We start from the raw sequence: 22,302 nt of genomic DNA on the forward strand, positions 1-22,302 counted from the left end.
AAAAGCATAGTTGGCTATATACCCATAAACCTTACAGTTTATACAATAGAAAGACTTGTAAACCTCTCTAGCTCCAACAAATGATTAGCAAAGGTAGGTCAGATCAAAATCTACTCTACTCAACCAGGTCAAACCAGACACTAGAAAACGGAAGGAAAATAAATGTTTGTAAACTCTCCCCCTCCCCCTTTTTAAGATAGACTGATTGTAGCCCAGTCTAATTTGGAGCATGTAGTGAACCTAGTCTAGGTCTCCCAAGCAGAGATTACAGGCACAAACCCGTATTAAAAAAAAAAAAAAAGAAAAATTTCATTAAACATTATCATGTACTTTTTAATTTTGGTAGTACTATGGATTAAACTGAGGGTCTCACACATACTAAGTAAGTGTTTGGGCACTGCCTAGATCCCAGCCTGCTTCCCCAAATTCTGCATGGGAACTGCTGTCAGTGCCCTGCATCTGAAGAAAATGAGGCTCAGAATGGGTGAAATAACTTCGTGGTAGACTAATCAGAGCTGAGCTAGAACACTCAGTCCAGAACCTTATTTACAACATAAGCTTCCTTTAGCCTCAGAGTCTCCTGGGCAGTGAGGAGCTACACAACTGGACTCACAGAAGTAAGGGTGCTCCATGGCCTCTCTCGCAGTGAGCCGGGACTGGTGGTCGTATCGCAGCAGCTTGTCCAGAAAATCCAAGGCCTCAGGGCTGACAAGATGCTGGTTTTCACTGTGGACAAAGCGTTCCCATCGCTTACGGGAGTGTCTGTAAGGCAAAACTAGAAATAAGAAATGGGCCACAGGATACAGAAGCCTAACCTACAGCAACGAGGAATAAAATCCAAAGAACAGCCTTGCGGCACTACTGTATTACAGAGGGAAACACCACAGACAGAAGGTAACTAACTGACAAGGACAGTTGCTTTGTAGTGGGTTGGCCTGATGCTGTTTGTATTTTAATGCTAATACTGGTTCCTCAAGACCTAGTTGCCCCAGAGACAGAGAGCCCAGGCATAGACCCAAGTGACCCTATGTGACCCGGCCCTCAAGTTATTTCTGATGCCAACAGCCAATAGCTGGGCAGAAGAAACATGCACGGGTTTAAGGGTTCCTGGACCTGGGTGTCTGAGGAGAACCATGAGACAGAGAAGGTAAGGAGGAAGAAAAGTTTGCCATGGCTTAGAAGTCAAGAAAACACGGCCCCGAGGGCTGGCCAATTGGAGTTAAGAGCAGCCCAGATGAAGCCTAGTAAGTGATAACTGGAGGTTATCAATAGGAAATAGATTTTAATTACATATAGTGTAGATAACTGCCCAGCTCTGGTACTGCGGCTTATTGTAAATACAAAGTTTGTGTGTATCTTCTAACCAGGAACTAAATGGTCAATGGTAGGGTAGAAACCCTGGATTGGAATGAAATATTTCTACAGCATTGCTCCAAGGAAAAAAACTAGGCTTGAAACATACTTCAGGTGACTCTTAGGTTGTTAATGTTCTTGTGCAGCACATAGGGGCTGAGCAAGCCAATGCTCTTCCCCCATCTCCATTCTTGGAGATTCTGCCACTCTGTAGACAAATAAATGCCTTTGCATCAGGAAGCCTAAGTCCTCTTCTAAGTGGCCAGCGTCCTATGACTCTGGCTCATCAGCACTGCCAACCAGGCAGCAGACCAGCCTACTTCCTTCTCTAGTCCTGCTGCTTTCAAAGATGTAAAGTGTTATCAGGAACGATCTGAATGTTTCATCTATCTGTCCTCTTCTACTTAGACCTATTTACACTCCCACCACATGAACCCTGACTATAACGTGAGGATCTGGGCAGATGGCCATTCAATCCAATGCTCTGACGCACGCTCAAACAGCATCCTATAGCAGGAGACCAGACACCTTAGCACTTTTGACAAAGACAATAAGACAGTTGCTAAAACCAGAGACTTTTGGGGGGGGGGGGTTCGAAGGCAGCCAGGGTTCTACAGAGAGACCCCGTCTTGACACACACTCCCTGCCCCCACTCCCAGAAAGGTTAAATTGGGGGGCGGGGGGAGATAACTTACCTGCCCAAGATATCGTTGAAACGTGGATCTAATTCAATGTTGTACTTGTCAATATAGTCATATAAATCTTCTGTTCCCAGAACCTTGGCTATCCTCACCAACTAATATCAAAAGAAAAAAGAAAAAAAAAAACACCCACACCACAAGCATAATACATAAATAATCAAGTCAGCAACTAATAAGTGAGTCAAATAAACTAATATGCCCTACAAATAAATGTTAGCCCATGAAGTTTAATTCAAATTTTGTGTAGTGGGGTAAATTTCATAAAAGCCAACTACTTTGCCTGGTTCTTTCTCCCCTTGAAACGTCCCCCTAGTGGTCTTTTCCTCCGCATCACAACTCATCAAATGACAACTGCTCTTCCTTTAGAACTTGTCATACACACTTCTGCATTCATTTTAGCTTTACTTTCAACTGATTTGCCTACAGACAGACAATGAGCTATCTGAAGGTGTTCCTCTGCCCCCTGTACCCCTCAGTCCTGTACGGCACTTGACAAAAAGCTACAGACTTTAAACTTTAAGTGACATCAGGATACAAATGTTTGTGAGCCAAATGATATGGGTGCTGGAAACTGTGCCCAGGTCCTCTTCTAGAGGAACAAGCCTTCTAAGCTGTCAATCTGGCCTCTGTGTATTTGTTCTACTGAGTAATTTACATGCTCACTTCACATAGAAGAAAGAGCAAAATACTAAAAGGATGTGTGTGCATCCAGGAGGTGGTGGTGCATGCCTCTAATCCCAGCACTTGGGAGACTCAGAAAGGCAAGTCTCTGAGTTCAAGGCCAGCCTGGTCTACAGATGGGAGTTCGAAGGCAGCCAGGGTTCTACAGAGAGACCCTGTCTTGACACACACTCCCTGCCCCCACTCCCAGAAAGGTTAAATTTAGCTTTTTCAAGGACCAGTAAAGTTATCTGAACTAGTAGAGAACTCTCAGATGTTATGTGTTATGAACTAGGCTAGGGAGGTGAGGTGTGTGGCAAATGCCCTTTAATGGTTTTTTAATTCTTTGATTTTTGAGACAAGTTCACTGTGCTGACTGTCCTGGAACTTGCTGTGTAGACCAAACTGGCCTTCAACTCATGGCCTTTGCCTGTCGAGTGCTGGGATTAAAGGCATGAGCTACCATACCTGGTGAGTAGGATGGGGGCAGGGATTGAAACAAGATTTCACACTGTAGACCATAACTTAGAAATGTTGTTTGTCTCCGGATGCAAGGACTAAAGGACTTAAGAAATGCACAACCACATCTGAATAGATTTTTAAATTTTTTAAAACATTGTAGCTCTGGCTGTCTTGGAACTTACCAGATAGCCCAGACCCACTGAAGTTCCTAATGAGTTTCCAGATCTGGCCATCTTTACACTAGGTCAGTAAATTTCTTAATGGGAGAAACATGTCATCACCTGATCATAATTGTCATGTCCATGGAAAAATGGCTCCTTCCGGAAGATCATACTGGCCAGCATACAACCCAAGCTCCACATATCCAAACTATAATCGTACATCTGTATTAAAGAAAACATTGTCACATATGCATCCCCACACCTATCACTTCTAGGTACAAAATAGACATTTTATGTTTGTGAGTACACTGCTGCTCTCTTCAGCCACAGAAGAGGGCATCAGATCCCATTACAGATGATTATGAGCCACCATGTGGTTGCTGGGAATCGAACTCAGGACCTTTGGAAGAGTTAAGTGCTAAGCTGGTTAAGGGCCCCCAAAATAGATATTTAAAAAAAATTACTTTGCTCATAATGAAACATCAGAAACATCTTTCACCTAGTTATTGGCTTGTTTGGTTTTTCTTTACTACGAGAGATGGAACCTTGAGCCTTGTGCATGCTAGGCAATTGGCTGATCATTAGGAAACACTGCCAGACCTTATATCAATCCAGTTTTATTTCTCCCTAAGATTTTTTGTTAAATATGTATTTGTGTTTAGAATGGGGGAGTGGGGTGAGTATAGTATGTGCATGTGAGGGAAAGTGAAGTACCCCCACCAAAACATCCAGAAAGGCATGATTACCAGGAGCTGGAGTTATGAGACCCTAACTTAGGTCTTCTATAAGATTAATATGTGCTCTTAACTTTTGAGCCAACTTAGCCCCCCAACTCAGTTTTCCCCCCATTAATTATGTAACATCCCAATCTATCCCATTACCTCCTCCAATGAAAGGTTGGAGCCCCCCGCACCCCCCCCCCCGCCCCCCAGGCACATCAAGTCTCTGCAGGACTAGGCACATTCTCTTTCACTGAGGGAAGACATGGATCCTGTTGGGAGAATGGGATCCACAGACAGACAGCTTTAGGGACAGCACCTACTCCAATTGTTTGGGGACCCACAAGAAGATAAAACTGCACATTTGCTACATATGTAGTAGGACAAGGTCCAGCCTGTGTATGTTCTTTGGTTGGTGGTTCAGTCTCTGAAAGCCCCGAGGGTCCAGGTTAGTTGATGTTGATCTTCCTGTAAAGTTCCTATCCTTTCCAGGGCCCTTAATGCTTCCTCCAACTCTTCCTTTAAGAGTCCCAGAGCTCTGTCCCATTTGGCTGTGGCCTATGCATCTGTTTCAGTCAGCTGCTGGTGGAGCCTCTCTATGGCTGGTTATGCTAGGTTTCTGTCTATCTTCCTTAACTCAATGTTTTTGTTGCTGTTGTTGTTATTGTTTTTTTTGAGACAGGGTTTCTCTGTGTAGTCCTGGCTCTCCTGTAACTCACTCTGTAAACCAGCTGGCCTTGAACTCAGAAACCTGCCTGCCTCTGCCTGGGATTAAAGGTGTGCGACACCACTGCCCAGCCCCTCAACTCAGTTTTAAAGCAAACGGTAAATACTACTTTGAACTACTTTTTCAACAGAAGAAAACCCTGCAATTTTCCTATGTGAAGAAATCTAAGGATCCCCTTGAGATGGGAGAGGGCCTAACCTATTTAGTTAACTCTTTGAGAGAGGATACGACTGAACAGCCCTGGCTCACTATATCCCCCAGACTGTCCTTGAACTCAGAGACCTGCCTGTCTCTGCCTCTTGAGTGCTGAGACTAAAAAGAATGTGCCACCATATGGTACCATACCTATCAAGGTTACATACTTTACAATTCTTGAGATGAAATTTTAGTGCAGAACCTAAAACTTTAAGGCATTTGATAACAACTCAGAAATAATGGGTAAGGAAGTGTCTCCTAAGGAATTATAAAACACTGGGTAAATCTTTTTATCCAATAACAACAAAAAACAAATACTCGTGAGCTGGAGAGATGGTTCACCGGTTAAGAGCACTGACTGCTCTTCCAGAGGTCCTGGGTTCAATTCCCAGCAACCACATGGTGGTTCACAACATCTATAGTGGGATCCGATGCCCTCTTCTGGTGTGTCTGAAGACAACAACTATGTATTCATATGCATTAAAAGAATAAATAAATATTAAAGAAAAACAAAAACAAAAAACCAAATACTTATTTTGGGGTTGGAAAATTGGCTTAGCAGTTAAGAGCAGTGACTGCTCTTCCAGAGGACCAGGTCAGAGTCCAAGCATCCACACAGCAGCATGTAAATGTCTGTAACTCAAGGAATTCAATACCCTAGACTTACCTCTACAGGCACCAGGCATAAATGTGATACCCAAGACATACAATTGAGCAAAGCACTCATACATATAAAATTACATACTTAAAAAAAAAAAAAGACTTAATTGTATGTGTATATACTAGGTATCTGCAGAGGACAGAAGTAACCAATTGTTGCGAGCCACCATGTAGGTTGTCGAAACTGCACCCAGTCCCTCTACAGGAGCAGCAAGTGCTTTTAACTTGTGAGGCATCATTCCCACCTTCCTTTTTCCACTTTTTAGGACAGGGTCTTACACTGTAGCCCAAGGCAGGTCTCATTCTTGTGGTAATCCTCCTGTCTCAGCCTTCAAAGTGCGAGGATGGATATCAGTGTGAACCCCCACAACTGGAATGTGTGTGGAGTAGGTGGGGTACTCTTATATTTAACTTAAGAGATGTATAAAAGATGCTTGTTTCTTTTTAAAAGAATCTCACATAGCCCAGGTTGGCCTTGAACTAATTGATCCTTCTACCTGCCTCCTAAAAGCTGGACTAAGTATGTACAACACATCTTCCACAAAGAGAATCTCTTATGAGTATCTTCTGGTTCTGCTTTATGTAAATTTAGGATCGTAACTTAACATTACCACAAACACACACACACACACACACACCCGATGTATCTTAAGTTTTCCCTAAAAAAAGGACAGCCATGGATATGATAAATGGCTTACTCAAAGCACAAACTGATGTTTCTACAAATTATGTGTAAAATAAGCACAGGAATAATACTGTACTTACATTCTCTTCTTACCTGATAATCTACAAGTAGCTCTGGACCTTTGAAATATCGAGAAGCAACTCGGACATTATACTCTTGGCCTGGATGGTAAAACTCAGCTAAACCCCAGTCTATTAGCCGAAGCTGAAAGGGAAAAAAAAGAGAGAGAACAAATCACATCGAGCACTCCAGAGGAGGCATCCTCAACCAGGTGCTCATCCTTGTCAGCATCACAGCATCATTGCATCCTCATTTTAGCTATTTTAACATATGGTCAGCATACAGGCCACCACCCTACACAGCCCCTCTTCACCATCCTATGAGAAAATCTATGAATACCTTCGGGGTTCTCTTCCTCTCTCTGATCTCATTTCTTTTTCTTTCTATCTCAACTCTATCCATCTATCCATGTTGCTGTTCCCCCATGCCATATTGTGAGATTATGATTTTAAAATATACATATAATTTTCCATCCATGGTTTCTGACTCATTAATTTTCACAACACCTATTTCTAAGTTTCTAAAATGATAAACATAGTTTGGGGTAAAGCTATCTATCTTTTTTTCTGTGTGTAGAGGCCATTGATCCTACAGGTTCCTAGGCACTGAGCTGCAATCCCAGCCTTAGTGTCTAGCATAGTGTAGGCCTTAAGAGAACAAAACTCCCCATAGATCATGGAAACTTATATGAAAATCTGTTCTGTTCTGGCACAGACCATCTATGAAGATACCCTTTTCAAATGGGTCCTTTTTTCTTTTTTCTTTTTGGTTTTTGAGACAGTGTTTCTCTGTATAGTCCTGGCTGTCCTGGAACTCACTCGTAGACCAGGCTGGCCTTGAACTCAGAAATCTGCCTGCCTTTGCCTCCCTAGTGCTGGGATTAAAGGCGTGCACCACCACTGCCCAGCTCAGATGGGTCTCATATCACATGAGGGAAGAAGAGACTAGTCTTGTTTGTTCTCCCACTGAGCCTACCACATTGCTAATTGGCTGTTCACACTTTATATTTATGCAATGAAAAACCACAGGGGAGTTGAAGGAGCTTCTGGACAGCTTCTGGCAGTTCCTAGAAAGCAGTATGCTGGGACATGGCATGGGAACTGTACAACTCCCCACAAGCCTTGCCCTTAGCATCTCTCCATATGGTATCACTTGTAATATATTTTGAACAAACCACTAAACTATTTACTTAAGTTCTAAAAGTTCTAGCAAACTAATTGAACCAGAAGATTGTGTGAACTCAAGCAGCAGCAGCTGTTCAGAAGCATAGATGGAAAACCCTGGGGCTTCTTGTCAGCATTTAACAGGGAAGAAGGGGCAGTTTTAGGAACCTGCCATGTCTAGGGTAGTAAGTGGTAAAACTGGATCAAATTAGAAGACACTCTGCTAGTGTCTAATGTAGAATTATTAGCTTACTCAGGCAAAGAAATTATTTTTCTTCTTGGCATTTATTTCTTCCTGGCATTGCATTGCTGGGTCTACTCTAGTACTCCCAAAGGTGTCATATTCTATTGGAACCCCATAGAACATCTTTCTATGCTGTGCTGGCTAGTTCTGTTTCAACTTGACACAAGCTACAGGTATTTGGGAAGATGAAACTTCAATTGAAATAAATACTCCAGACTGGCAGGTAGGCAAACCTATAGTGCACTCTTGACTGAACAGGCCAGTAAGCAGCATTCTTCATGGCCTCTGCATCAGCTCCTGCCCTCTGGGTTCCCCCAGTGACGGACTGTGTTGTCAAACTCTAAGCTGAAATAAACCCTTCTTCCCTAAGTTGCTTTTAGTCATGATTTTTATCACAGCAATGGAAATCACAACTACAACATGCCTCTTAGTTAAAACTATAATATCCTCTGTTACCTGTCACCGCCTTCTCCTTGATCCCTCCATCCTTCCTTCCCTTTCAAATTCCTCTCTGAAATAGGGTCTTACTATGTAGATCAAGCTGGCCTTGAACTCAGAGCAGTCTCCTGGTTCAGCCTCTGAAGCTTTGACATTTCCTGCACAATTGATTTAAATTGTGCACTTGACTAAAATATGAACGTTTTAGAGACAAACATTTTTTTCTGCTTTGTTCACTCATATACCTCCAGCCTCAAAACCCCTATTATATGGTGTATGTCAGAAAACGTATTAATTGTATGAATAAGTCACCTAAATCCCCAATGACTACAATAGTAATCATTGTGTGAGAGGCGGGCTTGGGCAACTTAAAAAAACCTGAATGTCAGGGTAGCCTAAAAATCATGACAAGATATTGCCTTGGGTTGCCAGGATGGTTCAGCTGGTTTTACACAAAGTCTAATGGCCTCAGTTCAAGACCTAGGACTCACATGGTGAGGAAAACCTGACACCAAAGTATACATCTCACATGGTATGCACACGTTCACACTCATACACACTTCCACTTTCCCTTGACACAATAAATACATCTTATAAAATGATTATTTTAAGCAGAAAAGGCTAGAGACTATGTATCTATGCATCCGTCTTAACTCCATCTTATTTATAAAAGAAGTTTAACAGTCTATTATTTTACCTTTCTGTGTTCATGATCAATCATGACATTATGGGGTTTCACATCTCTGTGCATAATCCCCATGCTGTGACAATAATCCAGGGCCTGCAAGAAAGGAAAATTGGCTTGCATGAGTTACTGTTTTTAGTTGTTTACTTTCTCTTCTCTTCTATGTCAGTTTCCCTTCTAGCCTTACAACAATCCAGGGAATCAGGTAGAGTAGTCAAGGAGTAGCCACTTAAGAACTGGTTCATGTAGTCAAACACACCCAGGGCTCTGGCATCCAAATTACAAAATCTTCTCCCTCGCTCCTGCCCCTGAAAGGTGTGGTTCTGCTATGTTGTAGCCCAGGCTACTTTCCGACTCCAGTGTTCTGAGTGCTGGGATTATAGGTGTGCACTGCTCTTTACTCATCCCAGCATCCTTTCTGTTCAGAAAGACTCAAAGTCTACAGCAACTATACAACTTCTTATCCAAAACCTTGATTATTTCTACAAACACAATCCCCTCAATAGAAAGTTCAGCCTGCCAACATTTATTTTACTTAAAGACAGGGATTTCTTTAGTAGCAGAGTAGGGATGAGTCACCGGCTGTCTGCTTATGTGAATATTTTATCTGCACACCATCATGCCCATACGTGTACAGTCCATCCATGGCTGTTTTCTTGCTGTAACAGTAGAGATGAACAGTAGGACAAAGACTTCAGCCCTATAAAGAAAGTTGCCAGCTCCTGATCTAGGTCATCTATCAAATCTGAATAGTTTATAAGCTGAAATTGAGGTGAATGGAACACACCTTTGAGTTTGTCAATCCTGGCCTTTGTCAACCATGCCATTAGCTAAGTTCTTGTTCTTCCTGAAGGACAGCCTGGGTTTCTAGCCTGTAGGGCAGGGCAAACATGTCTACACCTACATGTCCTGTTTTCCACATGAGCCAAAAGAAGATCAATGTCCATACACGTATAATCTTTTGATGCTTTTGGAGGGGGTACTGGGGTCAGTGTTTCACTATGACTCTGGATGACCTAGAAATCACCATGTAGACCCAGACTGTTTTCAAAACCAGGTATCTGCATGCCTCTGCCTCCCAAGTGTTGGAATCAACAGCATGTACAAGCATGCCCAGCTTTCTTTTGAGACTGTTAAGTCTTAAATAAGCTGGCATGGTATTAACCTATGAGTAATTTATCCTACTCGATCGAAGCAGTTCTTTCCTTATAAAGCTAATTTTGTAAATACTGAGTGGCAAGATGATTTGTGACCTTCACTTTAGAAATCAAAGTCAGCAATCTCTAGAAGAGATTTACAATCCTTAGAACAATGACCCTCTGAGAGTGGAGTTCAAGAGTCTTTTTCTTTTCTTTACTTTTCTTGAGACAGAGTTTCTCTGTGTAGCCATGGCTGTCCTAGAACTTGCCTTGGACCAAGCTGGTCTGTCTCTGCCTCTTAAGTACTGGGATTAAAGCTATGAATAAGAATCTTTTTAAAAACACATTTATTTGTTTCTTGACAAACACTGTAGCCCAGGATGGTCTTGAACATGTGGCAGTCCTCATACTGGGATTACAGTAAGTCTTATATCTCCAGGCCAGTGTCATCTGATGAATACTAAGTAAAATAAAGTGTATCAGCCTCCAGTGCCTAAGAAAAGGCTGTTTTCACACTGTCATTTCCACTGTTTTCTTTAAGGCATTCTAGGGCTGGGGATACAGGGAACTGCTGAAGTATCTGTTTGGCATGCATCACAGAATAAAAACTGTAACCAAAAACAAGGCCTTCTAAAGCTGGGTGTGATGGGTCATAACTCTTGAGTCCCAAAATGTAAGATGTTGGGAAAGAAAGACTAACAAGATAGGCCTCCCTGGACGAGAATGACTTGTGAGTTGTAGGCCAGCCTTGTTTCAGAGTAAGGCCCTGTCACACAACACTTACATGTTTTAATTACAGTTCTATTGCACCCCACTTCATAACTGAGACTTTACCCAAGAGTATAATACTAAAAACATTTTAAAACTATTGTTGAAGCCCTCTGCTTTTGGCACATATTACAAAGTTAATCCCCCGGGTTTCTCTACCATTAAATAAACTTCTAAAGCAAAGATCAATTTAAAAATATTTAATACATATATTACTCACTTTCAGAATTTCATACATGTAAAATCGAATGTCATAGTCTGTTAACGTCTGGTACAATTGCTGTTAAAGACAAATGCAATAGTTGAGCTATAAAACAACACTAAGATGAAAATTTCCTCACCCTATTTCATTGACCACAATCCCAAGATTTGTTTTTCAAATGCTCTCTACCTCTTGACCAAAAATTCACTTTCAAGAGACTCTTCGAGTCTTCACCTCTACATGTCAAACACTATAAATGTGTACCAAGGAAAGTGCCTCCGTTCTTCAGTCATACCAGAATAGAGAATTATTCAAATCTGTAGGCCACAGGAGGATCTGCATTCAAAGATCTGTACTGTACATGTTTGCGTTACAGCAGAATCTTATGTGACCTTTTCTCATTATCTGTTGTGATCCACATCCTAGAGGATCTTAAGGAATATGCTATTCTTTGTATTGTATAACTATTATATAAATATTATTCTTTCTTGTACATGGTTGCCTAAAGTCAACATGTACTGTCACCTTCACTAGTATGGATACCAGCAGAAATTGTCAAATGAATGATAAATGTGGTAAGATATAAATGTCTTAGTTATTCTAAGAGCACTAAACAAGATGAATGTAAAAATATCCAGACATGGAAAGCAGGTATTATTTTAGCACTAATAAAAACAAACAAACTTTTTATATTGGCATCCCCAAAGACTATGTCATCTAAAAGTCCAGTAGTTTTAAATGGTTATACCTTGAAGTCTGTGTTGTTTACATGTTCAAAAACCAAGGCAGGGGTTCGTGACTAAGGGAAAAAAAAAAAAAAAAGAAAACACATTAGTACCAGCAGCTTTAGTTTTCAGCTTGTGGGTGTTGTGTAAGGAATATGATAGTCCTTGTTGCAGTACTAAGAAACCTTGCCCACTCTGATTTTTTGGAAGGATTTTGAAGAAAAATTCAGCTGAACTCTCACAAGGCTCCAGGTGGCCCAACCATATACCTATTGCCCACTGGCACTTGGCTTTGGTCTGTAAATTGGATTAACACGTAGATTTTAATTTTAGTGTTATCAATCTTCTGGGAATAACAGATTTTGTGCATGTATGAATGTGTGTGCATGTGTGTATTAAATCTTTCAAAGCAGAGCCTAAGCTGGTTAAATGTGTAACTGATTTAGAACATTTAAAGCATTAAATGATGACAACAGAACCAAGTCAGTTGTGCTTTGGGCACTGAAGCCCTGGTGGGTCTTACCAACATCACTGTACTTACCACAGGATCTTTTACAATGTCTGCAAGTGTGATGATGTTGGGCCCACCTCTCAAATTCTCCAAAATCTTTATTTCACGCTTAATTTTCTTCTTTTTTACTGGCTGAAAATAGTAAAGAGTAAAACTGTATCAGAAAAAAAAAGCATTTCCCAGTGCATCTCACAGTTAACGTAAGTAATACAAAAAAGCGTCTATAGAAACTTCCCGAAGAAAAATAATACGGGGGGGGGGGGGGGGGGGCGGTTGGAGGGATGGCTCAGTGGTTAAGAGCACTGAATGATCTCCCAGAGGTCCCAGTACCCACATGGTAGCTCACAACCATCTGTAATGGGATCTGATGGCCTCTTCTGCTGTGTCTGAAGACAACAACAGTATGCTTACATCCATAAAATAAAAGGACGAAAGGAAGAGAAAATGTGACAGATTTCTCAGGACCCCTTCTTCTAGCACTGTCAAGTACTCTGCAGGCACTTAAAAAGATTTCTACCCCAAAGACCAGATATCCACAGAATTAATTTCAATATAATTGTAGTACTTTAAAATCTTGTAAGCTAACAATTAAAATGTGACATAGGTCCTTAAAAAAAAATCTTTATGGGGAGGCTGGAGAGATGGCTCAGTGGTTAAGAGCATTGACTGCTCTTCCAGAGGTCCTGGGTTGCAATTCCCAGCAACCACATGGTGGCTCACAACAATCTGTAATGGGACCTAACACCTTCTAGTGTGTGAAAACAGCTACAGTGTGGTCACATACATAAAATAAGCAATTCACACACACACACACACACACACACACACACACACACACACACACACACGAGGGTTGGAGAGAATGCTCAGTGGTTAAGAGCACTGACTGTTCTTCCAGAGGTCCTGAGTTGACAGGTCCAATGCCTTTTTCTGACGTGTCTGAAGACAGCTACAGTGTACTCATATACATAAATCTTAAAAAGAAAAAAATCTTTTGGTCTGGACATGGGGTACAATCTTTAACCCCAGCACTCAGGAGGAGAGGCAGGTGGATCTCTTGTAAGTTTGAGGCTGGTCTGGTCTACAAAGCAAGTCCAAGACAACCAGGGCACTGTTACAAAACAAAACAAACTTTCAATAGGGCCAGAGAGATGGCTCAGCATATAAAGGCACTTGCCACCAACACTGCTGACCTGAGATTCATTCCTTGAATCTTTATGATTGACTCTTGAAAAACTGTCTTATTTCCAGAGTCAGAAAATAAGTAAATAATGTTAATATAAAGCTTTTTAATATTTTAGGGGAAAAGAATGGGTCTTCTTCATTCCTTCCTTTACAGTCTTCCTATAGCCCAGGTAGCTTCTAATTCATACCAATGTTCCCGTTTTGCCTTCTGAATGTACTTTAAAGGAATGTAATGTCTTTAAAAATGCCTAATGGCAGGGCTGGAGAGATGGCTCAGAGGTGAAGAGCACTGACTGCTCTTTCAGAGGTTAAATTAAAAAAAAATCTTAAAAAAAGAAAAGCCTAATGGCTAGAACTATTAATTACACATTTTTGTTATGCCTGTAGACTGCTATTAAAAAGATGCAAGACAAGGAAAGTGCTACAAATGCAAAGTGTTTGGAAACTTCTATTTCTCAGTAGCAACAGCCAGCTCTGTGAGGGCAGTCTCCAGAATAGTGCGGCTCAGCAGGCAGTGCATGGAAAACACGATTGCATATTGACAGCCCACTAGCTAAATATGACTTGTATAATATTTCAAACAATCTTGAGCAAAAATTTATTTTAAATTTTTTCTGATGTATGGATGTTCTGCCTGCATGTACGTTTGTGCATGCGTATTGGATATCCTCAAAGGCCAGACGTGGGCATCAGATCCTCTAGGACTAGAGTTCAAGATGGTTATGAGCTGCCATGTAGGCTAAGAATCAAAGCCAGATCCTCCAAAGAGCAGCTAATGATCTCAACAACCGAGTCACCTCTTCATTCTAGAGTCAACATTTTAAAACATCAGAATGCAAATATGGGTTTCTAGATTCTCTCTGCAAAAGAAAGCATCAAGAAACACTAGACCCGCACTGTTACACGACACTAGTCACCTGCAGCTAAGAAGCAACTATCTCCCTTTCTTTTGTAGACGAGGGTGTATATAGTGCATGTATACATGTGTGTCAATGTAAAAGCTAGGTCAATATATAACATTTACTTACTTAAAAAAAAAGATTTTATTTAATTTTTATATATATGACGAGTACACTGTAGCTGTCTTCAGAGACACCAGAAGAGGGCATCAGATCCCATTACAGGTGGTTGTGAGTCACCATGTAGTTGCTGCGAATTGAACTCAGGACCTCTGTAAGAGTAGTCAATGCTCTTAACCGCTAAGCCATCTCTCCAGCCCCACATTTATTATAAATAAACCCCACAGCATGTCCATGGAGATCAAAGCACAACTTAAGGAGGCTAAACTGAGACTCTCAGTCTTGTTGCAAGCATCTTTACCCTGATAGGCCACTTTGCTAGCCCTCCACCTTTTGAGACAGGGTCTTTCATTAAATCTGAAGCTTCCTGAATAATGACTAGCCTGCCTGGCCAGTAAGTCCCAGGCATACTCAGTCTCTACATACCCAGGACTGAAATTACAGGCACATACATACTGTTGTGACTGGCTTTTTAGGTGGCTACTGGGGATCTGAATCCAGGTCCTCAGACTTGCATAGCAAGTTGTCTGTTTTTCCTCTCTTGTAGCACTAAGAATCAAACCCAAGGTCTCACACTCTAAGTGAACAAGCATTCTACTACCATGCCACATGCCCAGAGGGTCCCTCTCTCTAACAAGGCATACACTTCCAGGTTTGTCTTAGTCCCAACCATTCATATAGTTGAAGTACAGGTGGTGATACCATAATGACTGAACTACTATCATCTGCTTCCCTTTCTTATCCTTACAAAGCAGAGATAATGATTTGCTTATTGAAAACAGAAGCATAGGACATAACTGAAAGCATAGGACATGGACACTTGGGAAAGAGGAGCCTGTGTGTTTATTCCCCTCTTTGACCACATCCTAACTATCCCTTCTCTTGCTTTAGGTTTATTCTGTCAAGCTAGTATCAGGTGTACTACTGACTTCACAGGATATAATGGATAGGCTAAACTACTGAAAAAGAAAATACTTTAAGAGACATGTATAAAAAGGCATCAATGTGTATAGACTCTACATTCCAAGTAACTCTTGACATTGTTTTTCTTACACTCACCTTGAGAATTTTAACAACAACTTTTTCATTATTTGTGATGTTGATGGCTTCAAACACTTCACTGTATTTGCCCCTACCTAATTTTCGAACAAGCTGGTAGTCATCTTGATTCCTACGGATAAAAACAAAGTGACAATGATTTCAAAAATATTCAATTTTCTAAAGCTTTTTTTTTTGGGGGGGGGGTCAGACATGGTGGTACATGCTTGTAATTGCAGCCTTGGAAGTGAACACATGAAGATCTGCCTTCAAGGTCATCATGGTTTATAGAAAGCTTATTGACAGCTTGGGCTACAGATGACTCTGAAAAGAGAACCACACACACACACACACACACACACACACTGGAGGGAGAGATGAAAAGACAGACAACTAACTCTATTACCAGTTAAAACAAGAGATATTCCAAATATCTCTTAAAAAAAACACACACACAGAAAAATTTGAGGGTATGGCTCAATTAGCAGACCCACCACACGCATGGCCCTAGGTTCAATCCCCAGACCGTGTAAACCAGACATGGTGATCTCCACCTATATTCCCAGCATTTAGAAGGTAAGTACCAGAAGCTCAAGGTCACCCTCAGCTACATAGGTCAAAGCTAGCCTAGGCTGTATGAGATCCTGTCTCAAAAAGCATTAGCATTAATATTTATTATTATTAAGCATTCTCAAATGTTCTTTTAAATCTCAAACTGTTATGTACTAATGGCACAGTGCACATAGTTAGCTTGCATTGGGATTTAAGTATGTTTGTCTCCAACAGCAGCCTACTTTCCCTTCAATAATGGATTTGCATGCATTCTTGCTTCATACTACCTGGTCCACTGTTGGCACTTAGTAGAATTCAAGTGATGTAAGAGTATTACAGATATACCCGGAAGCAGGTCTTTCTTATAGGGCCTCTTTTTCTACAAAAGGGCTTCCATATATAAATATATACAGGTTTGCTCTCTCCCCTGTCCTTCAGGACAAGATCTGACATATAATAAAGCTTGCAACTGCATTAGAAACAGTGAACCATAGGATCCTGCTTTTACCTACACTGCTGGAATTCAAGCCATGCACCACCACTGCCTGGCTAAGGTCAGTCCTTTTTACTTACAAAAAAGTTATCTCAAAATAAAAAATAAAGTGGGGCACATGCCTGTAGTAACAAATCCTGGTCCTTGGGAGGGAAAAGCAGGGTGATCAGAAGTTTAATCACATCCTAAGTATATAAAAATCTGTCTCAAAATACATCTTCCCCCCATGAAAATGGAGCTGGAGAGATGACTTTAGTAGTAAAGAGCACTTGTTCTTAGAGAGGACCCAGCCTCAGTTTCCAGCATCCACCTGGTGGCTTACAACTATCTGTAAACTTCAGTTCTAGGGGACCCAACCCCATCTCCTGATCTCTAAGGACACCAGGAAGAACATGCATGCAATATGTATCAGGTAAGTAAATCTTAAAATAAATAACTATGGGCTGCAAGATGGCTTAGAAGGTAAAGGCCCTGAATTCAATTCTCTGGTCCCATATAATACACAGAAAGAACCATCTCCCAAATGTGGCATATGCAGACTCCTCATCAAACAATGTGTAAAAAGTTAACACACACACTATGAAATAAAGTAAGATGAAAAACTAGACTGAGAGGTAGCTCAGTTAAAAATACTCTACCATGCATGAATCCCTGATACATAACCTGGTGTGCTGGTGTACACCTGCAGTCCCAGCTCTGGAGAATGGAGGCAGGAAGACTACAAGTTCAATGTCATCCTGGGCTAGACAGCAAATTTGAGGACAGTCTAGGAGACTGGAGATATAACCTGACAGTTGTGTACCTTGCCTATAATCTATAAGGCCCTAGGTTTAATGCTAAATAATAGAGGAGAGGGAGGGGGCAGAGGGGGGTTAAATTCTATTTCTTCTTATAATACAGTATGTACCATTACCAGTCATTCATTTTTGTCAAGCAGTTAAAAAGGAGAAAGAAAAGGTAACATGAACTAATAACAATGGACAATATTAATACTATCCAGTCACTATTCATTGAGTTCTCTCATACAGGGGTATATATACTAATACAAACAAGTAATTAGCACCATACAAACATTCAAAGGGGCTCTCTAGTACCATTTCAGCAGAGCTATGAGTAAAGCACATGATTTGAAGATAAGATTCTTAAGACTCTTACAGTAAACACGGGTATAACTAGAGTTCAAAGTCTGTAACATTATAGAATTATTAAGATTATCAAATAGTGATAACATTTATTGGTTTATACCATGGTTCTTGATTGTATCTCTAAGGCAAGAGTGTCTCCTTATATGCAGAAAAATTGCTTGCTGTTAAATTATCACAGCATACTAGAATGGAAAACATATGCTATGACAATTCAGGGAGACAGTTTTAACCACTTACAGAGTATAGAAAGTCACATGGAGTCAGATATAAAATACAGTATATGGGAGTTAACATTTTATTTATTTTTGAAACAAGGTTTACTAGCTCAGGTTGACCTATAATTCAAGGTTACATGGCCTCGGCTTCTCAGATTTCTACATTTAGCTGAGTTGCAGTCAGTTATATGTATGTAAAGTTATATTCAGTGTATGTATGTATATGTATATGTGTGTGTGTGGTATGTTGTGTGTATCAATTTTAAAATTGCTTTATTTTGTACTCAACTCTCAAATGCTTTCATCACAAAAATGGCAAAACTCTTCAATTAAATGTTGTGTTCAGACAAGAAATGTAAACATTCAAATGAGCCTCTCATTTGATGGTAAACATGGTGGTTGAAGGAAACAACAGCTCTTGCGAATCTAACTGATGGACTGTTCCATGGGTCTAGGATGGGGTCATGAAAAGGGTCCATGGAAAGTCGCATGGAAAGGGACTAGGGTCATGGGAAGGATAGAAGTTTAAATCCTGATTCCCAGTCTTTATTATCACTATGGGACAGAACCCTGGTCCCCAAAATGCTGTATATAATTAAGAGTTTGGTAATTCAGTCTCTTACCTATCTTTACTGCTGAGGACCACACTTGCCTTTACCTCAGAAGCCCAGGCAAGTCCCACACTTGTCATCTACCTGCAAACCTACAAACTGGGCTGCCAAATGAGCAAGCTTCTTGTCTTTGAGCTTTGGACAGGTCAGGGAAGGCTTGCTGACACGGTCAGCAAATCTACAAGGTATATGACTTTGGGTAAGTACAGAGAAATAAATGGAAATAATTACCCCCATTCCACCACATGTGATTCATAATCCCAGTACTCTCGGGGTCGGTGTGTGTTAACATCTGTGTAAACTCTGGCCCTGCTTGGCACGGGTCCCGACATGTCAGACAGGTTGACAGACAAAGCTGAACTTGATGTTTAAAGATCTGGCAGTCACTGTGTTCAAAAGCAGACGTTGGTAAGACTTTGTTTCAGACCCTTTTTCTTCACACTGCGGAAACAAAATGTAAAACAACAACAACAAAAAAGACAAAAACTTTACTTTTTTCAAAGTATATTGCCAAAAACTATTTTACTAATAACAATGGTCTCAAACATATATCTGTGCTAAAGTGTCCCAGCTGTGCTAGAACTGATCCTGAACGTAATCAAATCTTTGAAGTAGCCTGTAATCTGCATTCAATGTTCAGATATTCTTTGAAGGAAAGCATGGAAGATAAAAAAACAGCACTGAGCAGATACAACAGCAACGTCACTGTTTATACAGAACACTGAGATAAACTTGATTTCAAACTTAACGGAAATTGGTACTTTCTCTTCATAGGAATAAACTTAATAAAAACTGCTGACAGGGCGTGGCAGCAGACACCTATAATCCTAGCATTTAGGAAGTGGCCCAGGATTTCTAGGTCATTTTCAGCTATATAGATTTTGAAGCCAACTTGGACAGGACACCCTGTCACAAAACAAACAACTACAAAAAAAACCCATGAATCTTCAGAAAAGGGTCCAGCACACATGAGGCAGAGGCAGAAGAACTAGAAAATTCAACGTTAACCTTAACTGTTTATCAAGTTGAAGGTCAGCCTAGGCAACATCAGATTCTGTTTCAAAAACAAAACACCAAAAACCCACAAACAAAACAAATCCCACAAAACACAAGTCAACAATAAAATCTGGGGAAAATCAGTACATTTTAATAACCATGCTATCAAATCAAATACCATCCCTGACATTTGTCTTCCTCCACTGAAATTCCTACAGAGCTTGTTGATCCATATGCCGCACATTTAATGAAAATGTACTGGGCCTTCCATGTGATAACCTCAGAGAGACATACGTAGTTTTCTGGTTCATAATGCCTAATTTCATTCAAGAGCCAGCCTGGTCTACACAGGATGCAGGCCAGTCAAGGCTACAAAGCAAGACCCTGTCTCAAAACAATAGCACCATAACACACAACCAAAAGACAAAACAAAGCAAAACACCAATAATCAAAAAGGAAGCAAGAGAGACATGACAACTCAACACAACATACCTCCCTTCATGTTGTGTCACAAGGAAGAAGGTGCAATAGATAATACTGACAAAACTAAACAGAGGCAAGTTAGAGATTTATACTAACGTAAAATTACAAAGTTGATATATTACCATATTAGGAAAAATTCCTGAAATAACTAGGTGCGCCCACATGTGTGGCATATACATAAGAGCACACTCACAAATGAAAAAATACATGAACAATATTACACTGGGTAGGGGCTGGCTCAGTCAGTAAAGCACTTTACAAGGACCTGAGTTCAATTCCCAAATCCTTCCTTAAAAACAAGCAAACAAAAACCAACCACTACCCGTGGTGGTATATATATGCCTGTAATTATCGCGGTGGGCGATACAGTCAAGATTTCTGAGATCTGCTAGCCAGCCAGTTCATCCCTAAATTGGTGAGCACCAGGCCAATCAAGACCCTGTTTCAAATAGGAGGTGAATGTATTCAGAGAGCACAGTTATTTATTCTTTGGCCACCATAACAACTGCATATACAGGTACACTCTCAAATAAGTGCACTGGTGCATAAACAGACAGACATAAGCTAAGCTAAGAACAGATCACCATACACCCACACACAAGCAGTTAAAGGGTGGAGAGATGGCTCAGTGGCTAAGAGCACTCACTGCTCTTCCTGAGGTTCTGAGTTCAATTCCCAGCAACCACATGGTGCTCACAACCCTCTGTAACGGAATCCGATGCCCTCTTCTGGTGTGTCTGAAGACAGTTACAGTGTACTCACATAAAATAAATCTTTTTTTAAAAAGCAGTTAGAAATATAACTGTAGGCATGGTGGCACATGCCTTTTAATCACAGCACTTGGGAGGCAAAAACATAGATCTCTGTGAGTTCAAGACCCAGAGGGGGTCCCAGGACAGCCAAGGCTGTTGCAGAAATTCTATCTTAAAAATACAAAAACAAAAACCAAACGAAACCAGAAACCAAAACAATCAAGCAAAAAACCAAATAAAAACCAAAAAAAAAAAAAAAAAGGCAACTCGAGTTATAAGGGCATCAGTGTTCTTTGCATTTATCTGTCAGACATTTTTAATATAAAAACACACGTGTATCATTTTAGCCTTGTGTAAGTGTACAACTTAGTAGCACTGGTTACAATCACAATCTTGTGCAGCTTCCAATTTACTACCTATTTCTAGAAACTTCCAAACTGAAAATTCTGTGTCCACTGAAAATAAACACCCATATTTTGTGCCCAGCTTTACTTCTCTATTGTTCTTCAATATCTTGTCTATTTTCTAGTACAATGTCTTAAGCTTCACCCTCTAGAATGCCTTATCATGTCCTTCTTTGAGGGAAAACAACATTCTACTGCATTTACGAAGTGTACTTTGCTTACCTACTCATCCGTTGGACTTGACCTAAATCAACATTTTAGCTACCATGAATAATATTGCTATGCACATGGGTACACAAGTATTTGAAACCTTGCAGAACTGTTAACTTGTGGTAATCTGTTACTGTTTTGTTTGGTTTGGTCTTTTGCTTTTCGAGACAGGGTTTCTCTGTAACTCTGGCTATCCTGAAACTTGCTTTGTAGACCAGGCTGCCTTTGATTCACAGATTATCTACTGCCTCTGACTTCCAAGTGCTGGGATTAAAGGTATGTGCCAACACTACCCAGGGTGGATTTTGAGTCACCATTCCCTGGGGTGAGGTTTGAGATAGGATTCACGATACAGCCCAGGTCGGTCTTGGATTTACAATCCTCCCACTTCTGCCACTCAAGTGCTGATTCCAATTTTCACTTCCCTAGAGGTTAGGGTTATTTCTACCCTTTTATGTGTTTATTAGCCATTTTTATCACTTTAATCAAAGAAATGTCTATTCCAGAGTATCATCCATTCTGTTGTCTACAATTTTTATATCACATCAATAATACTATTTATCTTTGTCTCACATTTAATTTTGAAGCCATTTCTAATAAAAGTTTAAAATAGTGTGTTTATCCATTCACACTTAGAAGAATTAAACTGAATCCCAACCTCATACTCATTATAAAATCAATTCAAACTCCATAACAACCCTTAATATCACCCAACAAAGGATTAATATCTAGAATATATGACGAACTAAGAAAATTATGCTCCTAAAGGCCCTGCAGGAAGAGGGCTCAGCAGGTAAAAGTGCTTTCAGAACAGACCTATCAACCTAGGTTTTGATCCCTGAAATCCATGGAAGAGTTGGCCTGATTGGGATTTAGACAGTTGAGCAAACAGGGATGTGGTAAATAGGACATGAAAACCCAGGTGATGTATGAGATAAATA

The 22,302-nt window shown here is 40.5% G+C and overlaps 1 protein-coding gene across 4 annotated transcripts in view; it reads right to left on the reverse strand.

Moving 5' to 3' along the window:
- Csnk2a1 (casein kinase 2 alpha 1) overlaps nt 1-22,302 on the reverse strand; it is a 47,477-nt gene that overhangs the window by 6,043 nt on the left and 19,132 nt on the right. For all 4 annotated transcript variants that reach the window (XM_021156528.3, XM_085833373.1, XM_029470751.2 and 1 more), the window contains 10 exons: nt 18,748-18,957; nt 15,522-15,633; nt 12,289-12,390; nt 11,771-11,821; nt 11,041-11,100; nt 8,926-9,009; nt 6,417-6,527; nt 3,458-3,559; nt 2,049-2,149; nt 614-762 (listed from right to left, as the gene is read on the reverse strand). In XM_021156528.3, coding sequence (XP_021012187.1) covers nt 614-762; nt 2,049-2,149; nt 3,458-3,559; nt 6,417-6,527; nt 8,926-9,009; nt 11,041-11,100; nt 11,771-11,821; nt 12,289-12,390; nt 15,522-15,633; nt 18,748-18,848 — 973 coding nt within the window. In that variant the 5' untranslated portion in view covers nt 18,849-18,957. The remainder of the gene's footprint in view (nt 1-613; nt 763-2,048; nt 2,150-3,457; nt 3,560-6,416; nt 6,528-8,925; nt 9,010-11,040; nt 11,101-11,770; nt 11,822-12,288; nt 12,391-15,521; nt 15,634-18,747; nt 18,958-22,302) is intronic.

This window comes from Mus caroli, unplaced genomic scaffold (assembly GCF_978045245.1).
Source record: "Mus caroli unplaced genomic scaffold, Mus_caroli_1 scaffold_2, whole genome shotgun sequence".
Taxonomy (NCBI): Eukaryota; Metazoa; Chordata; class Mammalia; order Rodentia; family Muridae; genus Mus; species Mus caroli.